At 36.8% G+C, this 15,461-nt stretch overlaps 3 protein-coding genes across 3 annotated transcripts; 1 reads left to right on the top strand and 2 right to left on the bottom strand.

Annotated features, from left to right (window-relative positions):
• The first annotated feature begins 2,747 nt into the window (after nt 1–2,747).
• On the top strand, nt 2,748–4,619 carry LOC114748623 (uncharacterized). The gene has a single exon (XM_028937060.1). The coding sequence runs from the start codon at nt 2,929–2,931 to the stop codon at nt 4,219–4,221; it is 1,293 nt and encodes a 430-aa protein (XP_028792893.1). The 5' UTR covers nt 2,748–2,928; the 3' UTR covers nt 4,222–4,619.
• A 2,768-nt stretch (nt 4,620–7,387) lies between these two features.
• LOC114748622 (protein disulfide-isomerase like 2-1-like) lies at nt 7,388–11,661 on the bottom strand. Its single transcript, XM_028937058.1, has 11 exons — nt 11,310–11,661; nt 10,451–10,535; nt 10,265–10,362; nt 10,041–10,096; nt 9,364–9,481; nt 9,156–9,183; nt 8,970–9,061; nt 8,716–8,872; nt 8,510–8,634; nt 8,245–8,344; nt 7,388–7,749 (listed from the first exon to the last, which is right to left on the bottom strand). Exons 1-11 carry the CDS (start codon nt 11,465–11,467, stop codon nt 7,681–7,683), a joined length of 1,086 nt encoding a protein of 361 aa, XP_028792891.1. The 5' UTR covers nt 11,468–11,661; the 3' UTR covers nt 7,388–7,680.
• Nucleotides 11,662–12,694: 1,033 nt separating this feature from the next.
• Nucleotides 12,695–15,222, bottom strand: LOC114748624 (GTP-binding protein SAR1A-like). Its single transcript, XM_028937061.1, has 3 exons — nt 15,023–15,222; nt 14,026–14,157; nt 12,695–13,252 (listed from the first exon to the last, which is right to left on the bottom strand). Exons 1-3 carry the CDS (start codon nt 15,149–15,151, stop codon nt 12,932–12,934), a joined length of 582 nt encoding a protein of 193 aa, XP_028792894.1. The 5' UTR covers nt 15,152–15,222; the 3' UTR covers nt 12,695–12,931.
• Between the last annotated feature and the right edge of the window lie 239 nt (nt 15,223–15,461).

The following is a 15,461-nucleotide window of genomic DNA, read 5'->3' on the forward strand; positions in this document are numbered from 1 at the left end:
TCCTGTCCCGTTTTTGTCCCGTCCCGAAATTTTTTTTTGTCCTATCCCGTCCCGTCTCGAACTCATCGGGACCGAGACGGAACGACCGGGACGGGACAAATTGAACACCCCTAGTTTCACCGGGTTGGGAGAAGGGGAGCCGATCATAATTGCTGATCTAGTATGAAGAGTTTATTTGGATTAGGTAAATAAAACAAAACTTATTTTTCATAAATTATTATTAAAAAATTATTTATAAATTAATTATAAATTATTTCAAACAAGTCCTAAGAAAAGTCTAAACAATTATTAATTTGGTACGGATTGTTAAATTATTTCTACTAATCATTCATCTTTAGAATATAGTCGATTCAAGCCCGCATAGCGTGAGGAAGTGTACCTTTTTCATCCTATAAATTGTGTGGACACGACTTCGTGTTCTCGTTATTCTACGTTATCACAATGTTATCGAAAAAATGAATGAATACTTAAATATCAGTATATTTGGTTGATTCAGACCACTTGACAAGATATGAAATAAATTCAATTATTACCGCTAAGAAATCTATGAAATAATTTGACGTGAAAAGCCATTGATGACTAATTTCAACGCAAGAAAATTGATTAAGAAAATAAATTTAAGACGTGAGGAAAGTGAAAAAAAATGATGACAATGCAGCCACAATCTTAATTCATGTTTTCACAGTTCTAAATGTAAAATTGATTTATAGTTTTGATTCATCTTAAATATAATATCTTATTCATTTTCATCTCCCACATTAAATTTTTTTTAATCCTTAGGCCTTTGTTTATCTGGGTATTTTTATCCTCTTCATATTGACGGTAACAATATTTTTTAAAATAATCACAAATTATCCATGTATTAACTAATAGTTACTGGTCCTATTTATAAGATACTTCCAGTATGTTTCATACAGATGAAATTTTTTTAAAATGCATTAATTTTCTATTAAAATATAACAATTTTTCAACTTTATCCTTATTTAATATCTATATTTTTTAAAAGAAATACTCCCCTAATCCTATTTATAAGTCATTTTCAACATTTTGCACATAGTCCAAGAAAAACCTTAAACTTCATTAACTCTTATTTAAAATTCAATAATTTTTCAACTTTATTCTTATTTAATATACATCATATCTTATATAAACAAAGTCAATATAATAACAAATGAAGGGTAAAATTGTACAACTATACAAAAAAATTTCTCTTAATACCCTATAAATAGGACCAATAAATACCTTCTCTTTTTATCATATAAATAGAACTAGAAGAGTAATTATCTACACTATAATAAATGAAGGACTAAACAGTACATTCATCTTAAAAATTTAATAAAATGACTTATAAATAGGATAAAGAAAAATCTTCTCCCTTTGAATAGGATCATGAAAAATCTTCTCCCTCATCTTCATAAATATAATCAAATGAGTAATTTACATGTATTTCACTCCACAGTTAGTCAATAAAATCGGAATGAATATATTAAAACTTTAAATTGCAAATGAAAATCAATGACATTGCACCAATGAAAAAACAGTCTGATGATGTAATGGAGCGGGATACTGTTCTTCGTCTGATGATATCACAAATTACAAGAGCACTGCCAACAGATAAAAGAGCGATGAACTTGGGAACAAGCTTTAATGAGGGTTGACCTTCCAAATCTAACAAAGCTGCTCCTCCTATTTTTAATATAGGATCTAATTATTAAGTTAATTTTGATCTTAAATATAAGACTCATTTTTTATATTTATCAATTTTTTTCAAATTACTCCTATAAATACTCTCTCAACCATAATAAAGTAGAAGAGGGAGAGGAAGTATTAAGAAAGATAATTATGATGTTTTAAGAAAAATATATCATTTTTCTTATAATTAACTAACTTACTTAACTTTTTTAATCTAATCAAATTAGTTAAATGGATCTTATATTAAAGATTGAAGGAGTATAAAAGAAAACGGGAGCGGGTGAGGACTCCGGATCAATCGCACGTCGGCATCACACTGGATGAGAAGCCTCCAAGAGAGAGAAGGGTTAAAATTAGTAATTACTACATCCGGTTCTTAATATAAAACTTCGTTTGATTTTTATTTTGATTTTAAATATAAGACTACAATTTACCTTGTCTCCCATATTTATGTATTTTTTTTCCTAAAGCAGTCCTTATAGTAATAATAATTATAGCTAATACACTTGATTAGCAAATATATTTTAGGAAAGACAACACATATTTATTACAAATAACTAACTTAACTTATTTTTTAATCTCCTCGAATTAGTCAACAAACTCTTATAATTAAGATCAGACATAATATTAAAAAAAAAAGGTAAACGAAGGAGGGCTTCATCTAATCTAAAGAGCAATTAACAAAATGTTGTCACACACCACACCACAGGGGACGAACATGGGTGATGAGACGAAGGGACGTGGTCGCAACTCCTCAGAACAGCGCAAGGCCCTTTACTTTTGTTCTCCATGCAAAAAATTAAAAGAAAAAAATACAAGTGGCCAATTGAAGCCTGTTTCAAAACTTGCAATTTTTTCATAACTCATGCATTTATTTTATTTTCATAAAATGCGTAATAGATATTTGACATTTTAATCATCATGTGATACATATGAATTCCTCTTCCTTCATTCTAAACAGATGCGGCCTCATCATGTTCAGCATCGTAAAAAGGTTAAATTACCGAACGAATTATTATTATTATTTTTTTTTTCCGGAGGAAGCTTTATTATGATCCTATTCCCCCAATATGATATGGAATTATGTTTACCTTTCCTGCGCTGCCTTTTGCTTGAAAAGACCTTCCCTTCTCATAAAGATGGCCTAAGCATTTTGGTAATACAAATCGTACTGATGCCGTGAAGATGCTCATTTCTTTCGTACGATGACATTGTGATGGTGGGGATGAACACTCAATGGCATTTACGATAATAAAGTGCAGAGGCGAGGGCGTTTTCACTTCGTCTTCTGCGCGCCCATATTCCCCCCACTCTTCCTGGTCTTTACATACTCTGCCTTCGTCTTCACTCTCATCCCTTTCACCTCGCCCAACCATGGAGCTTCAAACTCCGAGCAATAATGGCGGACACGCAGGTTCCTCCAACCCTAACAATGGCGAAGTCGATTCTCTCCCTCATAGTCCTCACGATTCTCAAGGCCTATATGATGACTTCGATAGCACCTGTTCTACTCCTTACGTCAGCGCTCCTTCTAGCCCTGGCCGTCCACCCATTAGCGGCTTTTTTTACAGCGCTCCGGCGAGCCCAATGCACTTCGCGATTACTGCTTCTTCCTTGTCTTCGGCTCACTCTTCTTCCTATGAAAATAGCACCTCTTCTGTGCCTCTGGGTTACGAGTTTGAATTCTCGGCAAGGTTTGGCTCAAACGGGTCGGGTACATGGGGTTCCATGAGCTCGGCGGACGAGTTGTTCCTGAATGGGCAGATCCGACCCATGAAGCTTTCGACCCACTTGGAGCGCCCTCAGGTTCTTGCTCCCTTGCTGGATCTGGAAGGAGAAGAGGACGAAGAAGAGGCAGAGGTTCTCGAGTCGCATGTCAGAGGCAGAGATCTGAGGCTAAGGGATAAGTCTGTGCGCAGAAGAACCAGATCTATGTCGCCTCTTAGAAACACGCCTCCAGAGTGGGCTGAGAATGAGGATGGATCGCTTGAGGATTCAAGGTCAGGGAAACAAACGGACAAAAATGGTGCCCTGGAGATTGAAGAAAACGAAAGGGAGAAGATGGACGGGTTGGGGTCAGAGACTACCCCTTCATCCTCTAGGTCTTCCTCGGCCGGAAGGAGCTCCAAGAGGTGGGTTTTCTTGAAGGATTTTCTTTACAGAAGCAAAAGCGAAGGCAGGAGTAACAACAAGTTCTGGTCCACTATTTCCTTCTCCCCCACGAAAGACAAGAAACCAAACAATCAAAATCAAAACCCATCATCAAAGGACAAGCCGTCTGGTGAAACACAAAAATCGAAAGCAAAGAAGGCGACCGGTAGGCCTACAAATGGAGTTGGAAAGAGGCGAGTGCCTCCATCGCCGCACGAGCTGCATTACAAGGCGCATAGAGCTCAGGCCGCGGAACTTCGGAAGAAGACGTTCTTGCCCTACAGGCAGGGGTTGCTTGGGTGCCTTGGCTTTAGTTCAAAGGGATACGGGGCTATGAATGGCTTCGCTAGAGCGTTGAATCCTGTGTCCTCCAGGTAAATTACATTCATATTCATATTATTCCTTATGGGGCTTTATACAATTGTACAGATCCATTATTATTATCATCGTCATCGTCGTCACCACTTTTAGTTCAATCCCTTCGGGACACGGTTGTAATATTTAGACAGATGTTAGATCAGGCAGCCCAGATACGTACTGATTTCTGAGTCTGCTCTTTCTGGGTTGAGAGGGGTAAATGATATTTCTTCATTCCCCATTATGTATCCTTGTAGGTGCTGAGAAACCATGGGCCATATTGACGTGTACTCGCAGCATTTTACTCTTTTACAGTTGGCTGTGCAGTAACTGTAGCTCACATATATCTATATTATTAACTCTATTTGATAGATCCTGTGTTTAATTTAGAACCCTGTGGATTCTGTTATACCTCTTAATCGCGTCCTCAGTTATTCTTTAATTGAGGTTATGCATGTTGCTTAATATAATTACTAGTATCAGCAATTAAGATGCTTAATTATCAGGTTATTCTCGGTATGTTTGGGTTTTTTCCCCCTTTCGAAGTTGGCAAGTCTTTTTTTGGCGGATAAATGTCGAAAAATGTTTCTTAAACTTTGCGGAATCAACTTGTTAGTTTTTTTTTAGAGGGCAGATAACATTGAAACGAACTGGAACTTTCTCTTCGAAGTTGAAAATCAGTGGCTTGGAATTAATGAAATGCAAACAGGTAAATAATAAAGGGTGGAAAAATCGAAGAGTGGAATGTTTTGCGCATGAGATAACAAGTGGCAAGAGTGGTTGATTGGGTATTTGATTTTGATTAAGCAGACAAAGAGTGGGGGCCATGGAGTGTAGGATATAGATAGATAGAAGGATGGATGGCCATATAATTAAGGCATGATGGGTGACAGATCGCTTTGGATTTTATTAAAAGTAGGCTTTTGCAAACACTATATGCGACGACATGGTGTCCTCCCAGATGTTGACATAAAGTTGGGCTTCAGATTATTTGACATTGACTCGCTTCTTCGTTATTATTATTATTAATATTAGAGCCCATTTAACATGTTTCATCTTCCTGTTTTGGCTTTCCTCCCTTTTCTCGTCTTTTTGCTCCTTCCTGAGTTTCTAGTTTTACCCAATCTGCTTTCTGCTCTCATTCAGTTACACTTTATATTATCCTAAATTAATACACTCAATGTTTTTTTTTTGTGTGTAGTATGATGGCCACCACTCATTATATATATATATTTTTCTGAATCAGACAACTTGAACGTTTGAAACTGAGTTTTTTTTTTGTCCAAGTCAACTACTCTCTCGGTTTTTTATTATAAGAGACATTTGATATTTATGACATGTTTTCATATATAAGAGACATTTAAAAGTTGTTTCTATTTTTTTGTATTGATGTTCTATTTTACTCCTATTTATTTTGTTTCCAACTCATACTTTCTCTCTCTCTCACTTTTTTTTCTTTTAATAATTTAATTATTCTCCCTCATATTCTCTCTCTTTATTAATAGAGGCATTGTTGGAAAAATCATTATACTTTTTACATATTAATAGTGCTTAATTAATTTTAATTGTTTTTTTGATCAACGTAATTTAGTTATTTGTTCCTTGTAATAAGGAACGGAACGGAGGGAGTACCATTTTATGGAAACTAATGGAATTTTACAAGAATTGAGTTTAAACTAGTTACGTTACAGACATGATTCATTTATAGCGCTATCCCCAGCACCTTCAATTCTCATTCCAGGGACCCTACTTTGAGGTGTAACTAGTCGTTGGAAATAGAGTAGTTGGCACCTTGAAGGAGGGTCCTTCTCCTTTGAGGGTGATCGGGCCCTTCAGTTTCCGCATAATCACCTTCAACTCTACCAACGGGCCACAGCGAGCGTTGATAAAAGAAAACTTGTATGGTTAACGTTAAATCTAGGATTCGTTTAACTAATTTTTTTTTTTCATATGGTTAATAAAACAATTGTCTGCGTTGAAAGCCGAAAAAAAAATACTACGAATTTAATAACAGATTTAAGCATATGACAACATATTTAATAATGATCTCACTGATTGCTCTTGCAATTCCCATCCCAACCATTACCTGACTTTGTTTGGCATGTGATACAATATATATTATGGTAAAAAGCCCAAAATATTATAAAACCACCCCTTTAGGCTTTACCCCCGATTGGGGGGAAAACCAAAAAAAAAAAAACCCTCTCCACCCTCCCCGCCAGCGAACATGAAATCGAAGAACACACCCCACGTTACCAGGCGGAAGATGAAAAATAAACTGGGTTCAAGGTCACGTGTCAAATTGAAAAGGAAGAAATACAGAGATAAAGTTTTATAAAAATGGGTCCAAATCGTGTTCTCAAGCTTGTCATTGTGCGAATACAGATCTGGACATCTGCAGAAAGGAGATCGAAAGGAAGACATTCATAGAAAACGGATCTAAAAGGGAGACAATCACGGCTTCGAATGCTCACAGAGATCTGGAGAGAGGGGGACCCAGAGCAAGGCGTTCACAAATGTTGATGGCGAAGGATGAAGACGACGGTAATGGACTGATGCACAAATGAAACAGTCACAATAATCACAAATGGACTTGACATTCGGTAGTACCTGGTTTTCGGCCTTTAAACAGTTTCGCGATCCTAATAATTGAGGGTGTGCTATGTCCCAGAAACCAGAGTCATTTTCATATCAATAAAATCATTCTAATCCAGCCGAAAATCGGTTTCGGAAACGGGCATCCAGAACGTCTTATGACTAATAGCGCGTTTGGATCTACTTTTGTAACTGTTTATATACATAGACTTGCGTTGTATAAATTATGAATGAATTCCTTAAATCTCTCTGCTTGCAAAATTTAAAATTAAACTCTACATAGGAAATATTACCATATTCTCTTCCCTTGCCCTCTATTTTCATATTCCCGTGTTTTAACATATTACGGTGTATTAAAAAAAGTTAAACTTACAGTCATCTGAGGCTAACATACGCGGTAAATGTAGGATAAAATGTGGGTATAGATAAAATTCAAACCCTTATAGTGTATTACGTAAACAGTTAAACTCGCTAGTGCCCCCACCAATTTGACAGTAAAGCTAGCTATACGTGGTTACTTCATTCCATTCATTCATTCATTCATTTATTTATTTTTGAAAAGATGGAGGGTAGGATAAATATCACACCTCAATCCCTAAAGATGCAAGTTCATTTCAATAAAAGATCCCATGCCGGTACCAGTAAGCCCAGAATGGAAAATTGTACAAAATGGCCTCCAATTAAACCTCAAGTCGTCCTGGTAAGTCTCTAATATGATTTCCCATATGGAAGATCTATCTTTTTTGCTTCACTTTCTATAACTCAGCGCATGTTCGCTGCAATTTCGTAGAAATTAGACCAACAAGGCCCCAGGTACTAAGGAACTACAAATAACCTCTATAAGCAGAAACTCAGTCAATAGCTCTTCCAACTTCTGACAGCAGATCAAGCAATAAACTTAGACAAGACGTTCTTCTTGAGAGTGAGCTCATCTGCCTTTGCAGGGCTGACAGACTGCATCAAGAAACCAAGAAAGTTCAAACATGCTTTGAAATTATTACATAAAAAATTAATCACTTCTGATTGTCAGATGCCACTTGATGAAAAAACAGTTACAGTCCAAACTATTTTGAGAGAATAGCATCTAAGTCCTAAAAGAATAAATTAACGACAGTTAAATCCCTAACAATTTTTCTTTTTTGAAAATAAGTCAATTGATACTCTTGAATTTGCATTTGTCTAAATCAATATTTATAACTTACTTTTCAGAAAATTTTGTCTAGGACCTAACTGTAATTAATTAAACAATCCGAGACCTTACTGTCATCCTCCCAACTATGCTCGCCGTCTGAGAATTCGTTGCTGCTTTTTGGAAATAAAATCTATGTCCATTGGTCAAGAAACTTCCCCTGGAGAGAGGGAAGAACTCTATCCAATATGATAAGATGAGACCCGAGCATGCATTCAATGTGTTTAGTGTTAGGCAGAGAGAGAATGAGAGAGTGAGACCTTGTCAAGTATGCGCCCAAGTCTTTGAATCTCCTTTGATGCATAATCCACTCCTTTCTCAATGCAGTTTTTAGCAGCTTTTAAGTAGATGTTGCCATATCTGGGGAAACAAACAAAAGGAAATATTTAGAGGATAAAACAGATATTCAAATTAAAAGAATAGCCAGCCCCCAGTTGAATGCCACAAAGGCTTCACATTCAAAAACAAAATGAATCCAAAATTTTGTAATTGGAATAAATAAGATCATAGGATTGTTCAAATGACCTTGCAGCAGATCCCTTCAGTTTCTTAGCTTCCTCCTCAAGCCGAGAATAAACTTCTTTCTTTTCATCACTAGAAGCACTCACAAAATCTTTCACCAAGCCATCCAGAGTTGGTACTAAACCAGCCTATACCAAGGACAATCCACTATTAGACACAGAATATTATTTCTTGTCTTATCTATTAGTGAGCATATAATGTTCACCAACTTTAGAAGTAAGCTGTCCCTTCCCATCACGGCTGGTACCGCATTTCTCATTGATGAAAGTTACAAAGTCATCCAAATCTCGGCCACCATCATAATCTTCACCAGCTTTATTGTTCCTTGGGAAAAATTTGAGAGTCGGATAACCACTTACACCATACCTGCAATGGATGCATATCCAATAAGGCACATGCTTCTTCGATATGATATAAACCTAGTTTAATTACGAAAAACATTAAATCAGGCCACTGGACTCACTTCTCAGCAATATCTTTGTGTTGGTCAGCATCAATATTTGCTATCACAACATCTTCCTCCGGTTTGAATGCTGTAGCGACTTTTTCATAAGTCTGCAGAAATAGTAAAACAATTTATCACAATCGACCTGGATGTTAACATAAGTAGAATAATCAATAATAATATAGGAATAGAAAATTAGCTTACAGAGGCAAGGGCTTTACAATGACCACACCTGGAACACGTCATTGTGAAATAATATTAAAATAGACATTTTTGAAATTTCAAGAATTCTCACTCAACACAAACAAAAAGATCATCCCAATTCCCAAATATTATCACAGACCATAGCATGTTTATTTTCCTGATTGCATTGATGTGGTCTCATGAAGGAAGACCCTAAACCTATACTTACCATGGAGCATAGAACTCAACCAGAACGTCTTTTGTTTCATCCAAGACAACCTGATCAAAGTTATCTGGAGTGAGAACCACCACACTGGATGGAACAGAAGCTATCTTCACATTGGTTCCTGCATTAATCGTTGAGCATGTCAGAAGATAAGTTGAAAAAAGCAGGATATGTCATGCAGAAGAATGATCATTACAATAACAACAAAGTATTATCCTACTAAGTACGGTTGCCTAATAACAATAATCATTGAAAAAAGAGGTCATAGGTAGATACATAGTCCATATTAAAGGGAGACAAAATTCAAGACAAGAGTTGATGGTAATTACATTTCAATTTAAAAAATCAATTCCAAGCAACTAGTTGTGCTTGAACACAATAAATTAAGTCTCTTTCTAAGTAGTTACAAAAGACAAACATTAGCATGTAAGTCCAACATGCAAAAGATTGGGGGATTAGTAATACACTCAATGTCTCCTCACCTATTAACTAGGCAATTATTTCGAATTAGGTAAAAGATTCAACGAGAATTCATTAATGGAATGCATAACTAGCATGCAGAATAACAACCACGTCTTCAAGTACACATGAAATCAAGCGTAAAAGCCATGAAACATAAAAGATACACATCCTACAACAGCATTGTTCAACAAACTGGAAGACATATTTTACATGAATACCTCCTTCTTTGTTTACAAACTCAGCAAGGGCTTCTGCAGTACGTGCCCCATCATACCTAAATCACAGAGAATTTGATAGCGTGGATAATCAATTCTATTAAGAGTTTCAAGTTCTGGAGACGTAAGTTGATGAAATTCAAAGAATAGGTGAAAAAGCAATTTAACATTATTTCATATTTCATAATGAAAAAAGTTGGAGGTGACAAAAATGGCCAAGCACTCACTTCTTTGGTTCCAAAGACCCCTTAGGAAACCATTGAATAGTGGGATAACCAGAGACACCATATTTGCTGCAAAGGCTTTTTTGATCATCACAGTCTACCTGCAGTAGGAGGCATCAATGGCTGAGCAGTGAAATCCCATTCAAACGAGAAAAGATGGGTAGCATAAGATCTATGGACATCACTGACCTTCCCAATCAAAACGGACTTGGCTTTTTTAAAACTTGCTCCCAGTTTTTCATACTCTGGTGCGAGCCTTTTACAGTGTCCACACCTGTGGGAAAATGTTATAAGCATAGTTTCCATAACACCCTAAGGTCAACATGGGGATTACATCCATGAAAAGCATGGTTACAAATGGTTCCTTGAGAGAAGGGGGGAAAACTGTCTCTTTTGGCCTTTATAAGAATGCCCGACGAGTTATATTTTACAACTGACAAAGACGAAATTAAAGTTTCTATGTTTGAGAATCAGCACAAAGCAAATGCATAGGATGCCAAGAAATCTGAAATCAATTGATAGTACATTTATGGTCCAAAACGAGAAAGATGAAATTCGTACGCCCCCCTCCCCAGGGGTCAGGCTCGCATAACAGGAAGAATTAGCAAGGCAAGGATTTATATTGATGCAAAGAGCTAAAATGATCAACAATTCGTTCCTATTATGATCACATAAATACCATGTTGTGCAATAAGAATCATAGAAAGTTGCATTATTCTAGGATATAACTCCAAGACTAATTAATCAACTACTTGACCGCATTAAACAATTACGTAGAGATCAAAGTTCACTACTTGTGATTCGAACAAACTCAATCTTATTAGCTACAGATCCCCTGAGACATAAGTGCGACCCACAACAAATCAAATTCTAAATCTATCAGCTCAGCATCAATACGTTAATAAAAGAAAATAAAAAAAATGCATCCTCGATGATATTCAGGGGAATAGGATGAAAAAACGGAAATAAAATAAGTTACAGAAACAAAAACAGCAATTTAGACATAACTGAAGCTGAGCTCAATATATTGAGAGAGATATATGCATACCAGGGAGCATAGAACTCGACAAGAGCGCTGCGATCTTGGCCAACTTCTTGATCGAAGTTGGACTCCGTCAGCACGACCACATCGTCGGCCGAAACCGATGAGACAAATACAAGAGCTAGCGCCCCCAGAGCAAACCAAATGCTGAAGCTCGACATCATTACCTGCTCCGTCTGCGATGAACGCAAGCGTGATCTATTCTTTATGCCACTCGGTCTTGTGTTTTAGGCCTGGCTCAGTTCTTATGTTTCCATTTTATACTATTTATTAAAAAAAAATTATTGCCGAATGACGTAACGTAGAAGGACATACACAACGCACCTACTCTTTCATTTCAGCGTCAAAATACGAAGCATGATGTGGTTCCAAAAAAGAAAAACGAAGACTATATAGCATGAATCAAACCGTTTATGAGCCAGAAAGAAATGAAAATTATAATGAGTAGGTAAAAAATCTGATTCGCAACCGAAGAAATTAGGCTATTACTTATTTCTCGGAGGCTTTTTGGTTCTGGACAACAGAAATTTCTCAATAGTTAATAAACGATTGAACAGGGGCCTTGCGAGAAGCCAATTCGCGACGTCTGGCACCCGAAACGAGAATCATACCAGGAGACCAAACGCTCTGATTCCACTTTCCTTTATTTGCCCTTGCAAAGATCGAGCATGTCACCCGATCATATATCATATCAGTAATATTTGCATAATTATCTTTATAATATACATATCTTTATTTATATTATAATTTTTATAAATACCAAATAAGAAATGTCAACAAAATTTTGTTGTTCAATAGCAAATAAAATTGTGTTACCAAATCTGATTTGGGATTTATAATTTCCAGCTTCTTATTTTGTCACTCTCTCTCTCTCTCTTTTTTAATTCTAGCTCAGACAGCTACAACTGCTCCGGGTTAATTATGAATGGCGTATAATGAATTACGGTAATTTTAGTTACTGAGGCTTGCGGGAGAAACAAAAACTACTGGAAGGCGCATCGTAAGGAAGTACTCCAACAGCAAAATTGCATCCACCCATGTTGATTAATTCTCTCTGATTTTGAAGGATATTTTCAATTCAAAAAAAGAATGAGATAGCATCTAGTTTTTTTATGTGCGGATTCTACTAATTCTTAAATTTGCCCCTAGTCTCTTCTTGTAGTAACCCTTAAAACGAATTATTATAATTTGCTAAAATCGGCTCGTAATGTTCTAATTTCTAAATTATAAATGTCTAAATGCCCATATTCAAATAGTATTTATTTATTTTGTTTCCCGGGGGGGGGGGGGGGAATAGTGCCAGAGAAAAGTAAAACCGCAACGCCCCTCCTATGAAGCCGTGGCAAGCTACCAGGCAGCCATCCGCAGCTGACTGCAAAACACAACGAGTATGAGTTCATCAAGAGGCTTGATGGGTCCCGCGCATTCTCTCATGAATCACAATATCTATCATAGAGGTGGTCTTTGTCTCTTTTCTATTTTTCATCAAAGATAAAAATGTGTACGACACTGCAATTCCTTTTCGCAATAGTAATTCCGTTGGAATGACACCTCCAACTCACTACATCAGAATACAAGCAATAGAGATAAGATGCCAAGCCCTCCCGATCTGACCGTAGTGGACGGACTCATTTGATGTACTGAGAAAGCCACTTGAAGCCATCCCCGTAACCCATTTTCCTCACAATACTGCACATGAAAACCTCCATGGGTCGCACGTTTGAGTCCGCCAAGCTAACCTTACCCTTGCCGGTGGTGAAGTTGGACAGCCCTAAGTGGTAACGCAATTCATCTTCTGAGGCAGCATATGGTATATCAATCTTGTTCCCAAGAATAAGGAATGGCACAGTCACCAATGCCTCGTCCGACAGCAGAGCATCCAATTCTTTCTTTGACTCGGCAAATCTTTCCTTGTCATACGCATCCACCAAATACACCACCGCATCTACCTATAACATCAGACAAGGATCCCACTTGTGGCTATCATTCAACTCATAACAAGCAATACTAATGAGAAAGAAAGCAAAAAGGTTACGCTATTAAGCAAAGTTTCAGGAGATAACTAAGTAAAGAAACATCCAGGTAATCACAGAGACTGATGAATGATGTCTGCCTCCCATGAATCATTATCAGAGAAACATGACATTTATTTAGCCAGGCCAATGGGGCTAAAAGGGTGCTTTACCTTCAGTAGAGTAAGACAAATCAGAGAATCCATGAAAAAATGTAAAACAAAAATATGTCTTTTATCATGTTCATAGCAGGTCTTTTAAACCTGAAAAATGCCATCAGCAAACGAAAACATATTATGTCTCCCTCCCATGGACCAGATAGATACAGAATGTTCACACAATGTTTAGCTAGGACTCAAAAGACAGGGTTTCTGATCTGCATTGAACTATTTAAATAGATGTCATTTTTACGTTTTACAACAAAATTTATAACATATAGCTTAATTTTAAACTTGGTGACTCCAATATTGAACATGGGAAGACTTTATCCCTAGCAAACATGTCGACCTAAAAGCTTGCAAATTCAGAGTATAGCATGTGGACCAGCTATATATTTGCCTATCTGCGATAAGTAGTGAGAGCGACTACAAATTCAAGAAATGTTATCATGCGGGCCAGAAGTACGGTACATCAAAGCCTTTTTATTTGGGTCAGACATTCAAAGCCTTGGGTTAGTAATACTTTTACACTAAGGCATTATATTTATGCACCTTGGCATAGTAATCTTTCCAAACTCTTCGAGCAATTTGGTGACCCCCAAGATCAAAAGCTTTGAACTTGATTTTCCCAATACTCAACTCTTCTGATGTGGGATACTGTGTTGGCTGATGCTGGACTAATCTCTGCCACAAAAATTCTCATCATAAAGATGTTATGCCAAGACATATCAATAGCTAGAAGACAGACACAGAACGATTTGCATGATGTCATAATGAAGACAACGCAAAAATATTTCAACGCATAACATAAAGGTACTAGTCATGAACCATGGTAATGTGAAGAAGCTACCAGCTTGAAATAAAAGCACGGCAACGTTTCCAACCTTTTGGGCAAATAAAAAATGTTTATTTGATAACTACAACGCGTATCTATCAAAAACTGAACCAAATGTTCCCAGTGGTATAATTCAGAATGGCAAATCTTTTTCCCATAAACCGAAGGGTAGAATTGAATCTGCAGCCTGTGACAGCTTCAATCGTTATTTTGAAGCATTGGGTCTCTAGTTAATGTAATCATGGAGAAAATATAATATACCAATGGGATTAAATGCCACTAACAGATAATATTGTCACGAGTTCTTTTGGGAAAAATTATCGCTATGTGGGACTAGGGTATTCTACGGAGTTAAAAGACAATGACAATTCCATCTTCAAAACTTAATGTCTTCTGGAGGCTTTCCTGAACAGAGCATTTCCCAACCAAAACCCTGACTACGGAAGCTCTTAAATATATGAAGCGCGGCGTTATTATTTTACAGAAAACATGTTATAGGGACAAAATTCGAGCATGGCATATAATCTGCTAGGACTGCTACCTCTTTCGTCTCCACCTTGACAGACTGAATACCATCTCCATAGAAAAAGGAAAAAAGAAAGCAAGAAAGAAAAAGACTCAGCCCTAATCCCTATTAACGATTAAAACATAAAATAACGGCAGCGATTTTAGAAGTCGAAGGCAGGGATTGAACGGAAAAACAAATAAACAAACCTCGTCTTTGAGCATATGAAGTAATGTGGTTTTGCCTGCATTGTCGAGGCCCAAGAATAAGATCTTGGCCTCCTTTTGCCACAATCCAAGCGATGCTAGAATGTCGTAAAACCAATCGAAAATAAACATTGCCTTTATCTGTTTATTGAATCAATCTCGCTACAACGCAACCTCGATAAATATCCCTGCCTGATGGCTAAATCAAAAGGTATTCATAAAGGAAACAAGATCTAACCTCAAAACAGAGTCAAGATAGAGATGTTACACTAGAGTGCGTTTGTTGAAGCAAACTAGCACCTGTTCAATTCAGATCCTTAATTATAAAATCCTGACTGTCCATGCATGAATGGACCAGTTTTTATTTTCAAAATGTTTAATAAGAAATTATAAAATCAATATAAATAATCAATCCAAAGGCCAATTCTTCAAATTGATGTGG

Source organism: Neltuma alba, unplaced genomic scaffold, assembly GCF_004799145.2.
Source record: "Neltuma alba isolate B1F8T4 unplaced genomic scaffold, ASM479914v2 tig00005766_pilon, whole genome shotgun sequence".
Lineage (NCBI taxonomy): Eukaryota > Viridiplantae > Streptophyta > Magnoliopsida > Fabales > Fabaceae > Neltuma > Neltuma alba.

Coding starts and splice junctions, on each gene's coding strand:
- LOC114748623 (XM_028937060.1), top strand. CDS start 2,929: ATGGCATTTACGATAATAAAGTGCAGAGGCGAGGGCGTTTTCACTTCG.
- LOC114748622 (XM_028937058.1), bottom strand. CDS start 11,467: ATGATGTCGAGCTTCAGCATTTGGTTTGCTCTGGGGGCGCTAGCTCTT. Junction 8,635..8,715: donor AGGGACAGCTTACTTCTAAA/GTTGGTGAACAT, acceptor TCCTTGGTATAG/GCTGGTTTAGTACCAACTCT. Junction 7,750..8,244: donor TTGGGCGCATACTTGACAAG/GTCTCACTCTCT, acceptor TTCTTGATGCAG/TCTGTCAGCCCTGCAAAGGC.
- LOC114748624 (XM_028937061.1), bottom strand. CDS start 15,151: ATGTTTATTTTCGATTGGTTTTACGACATTCTAGCATCGCTTGGATTG. Junction 14,158..15,022: donor TTCATATGCTCAAAGACGAG/GTTTGTTTATTT, acceptor TTTTTGTGGCAG/AGATTAGTCCAGCATCAGCC. Junction 13,253..14,025: donor GGAAAGATTACTATGCCAAG/GTGCATAAATAT, acceptor CTGATGTTATAG/GTAGATGCGGTGGTGTATTT.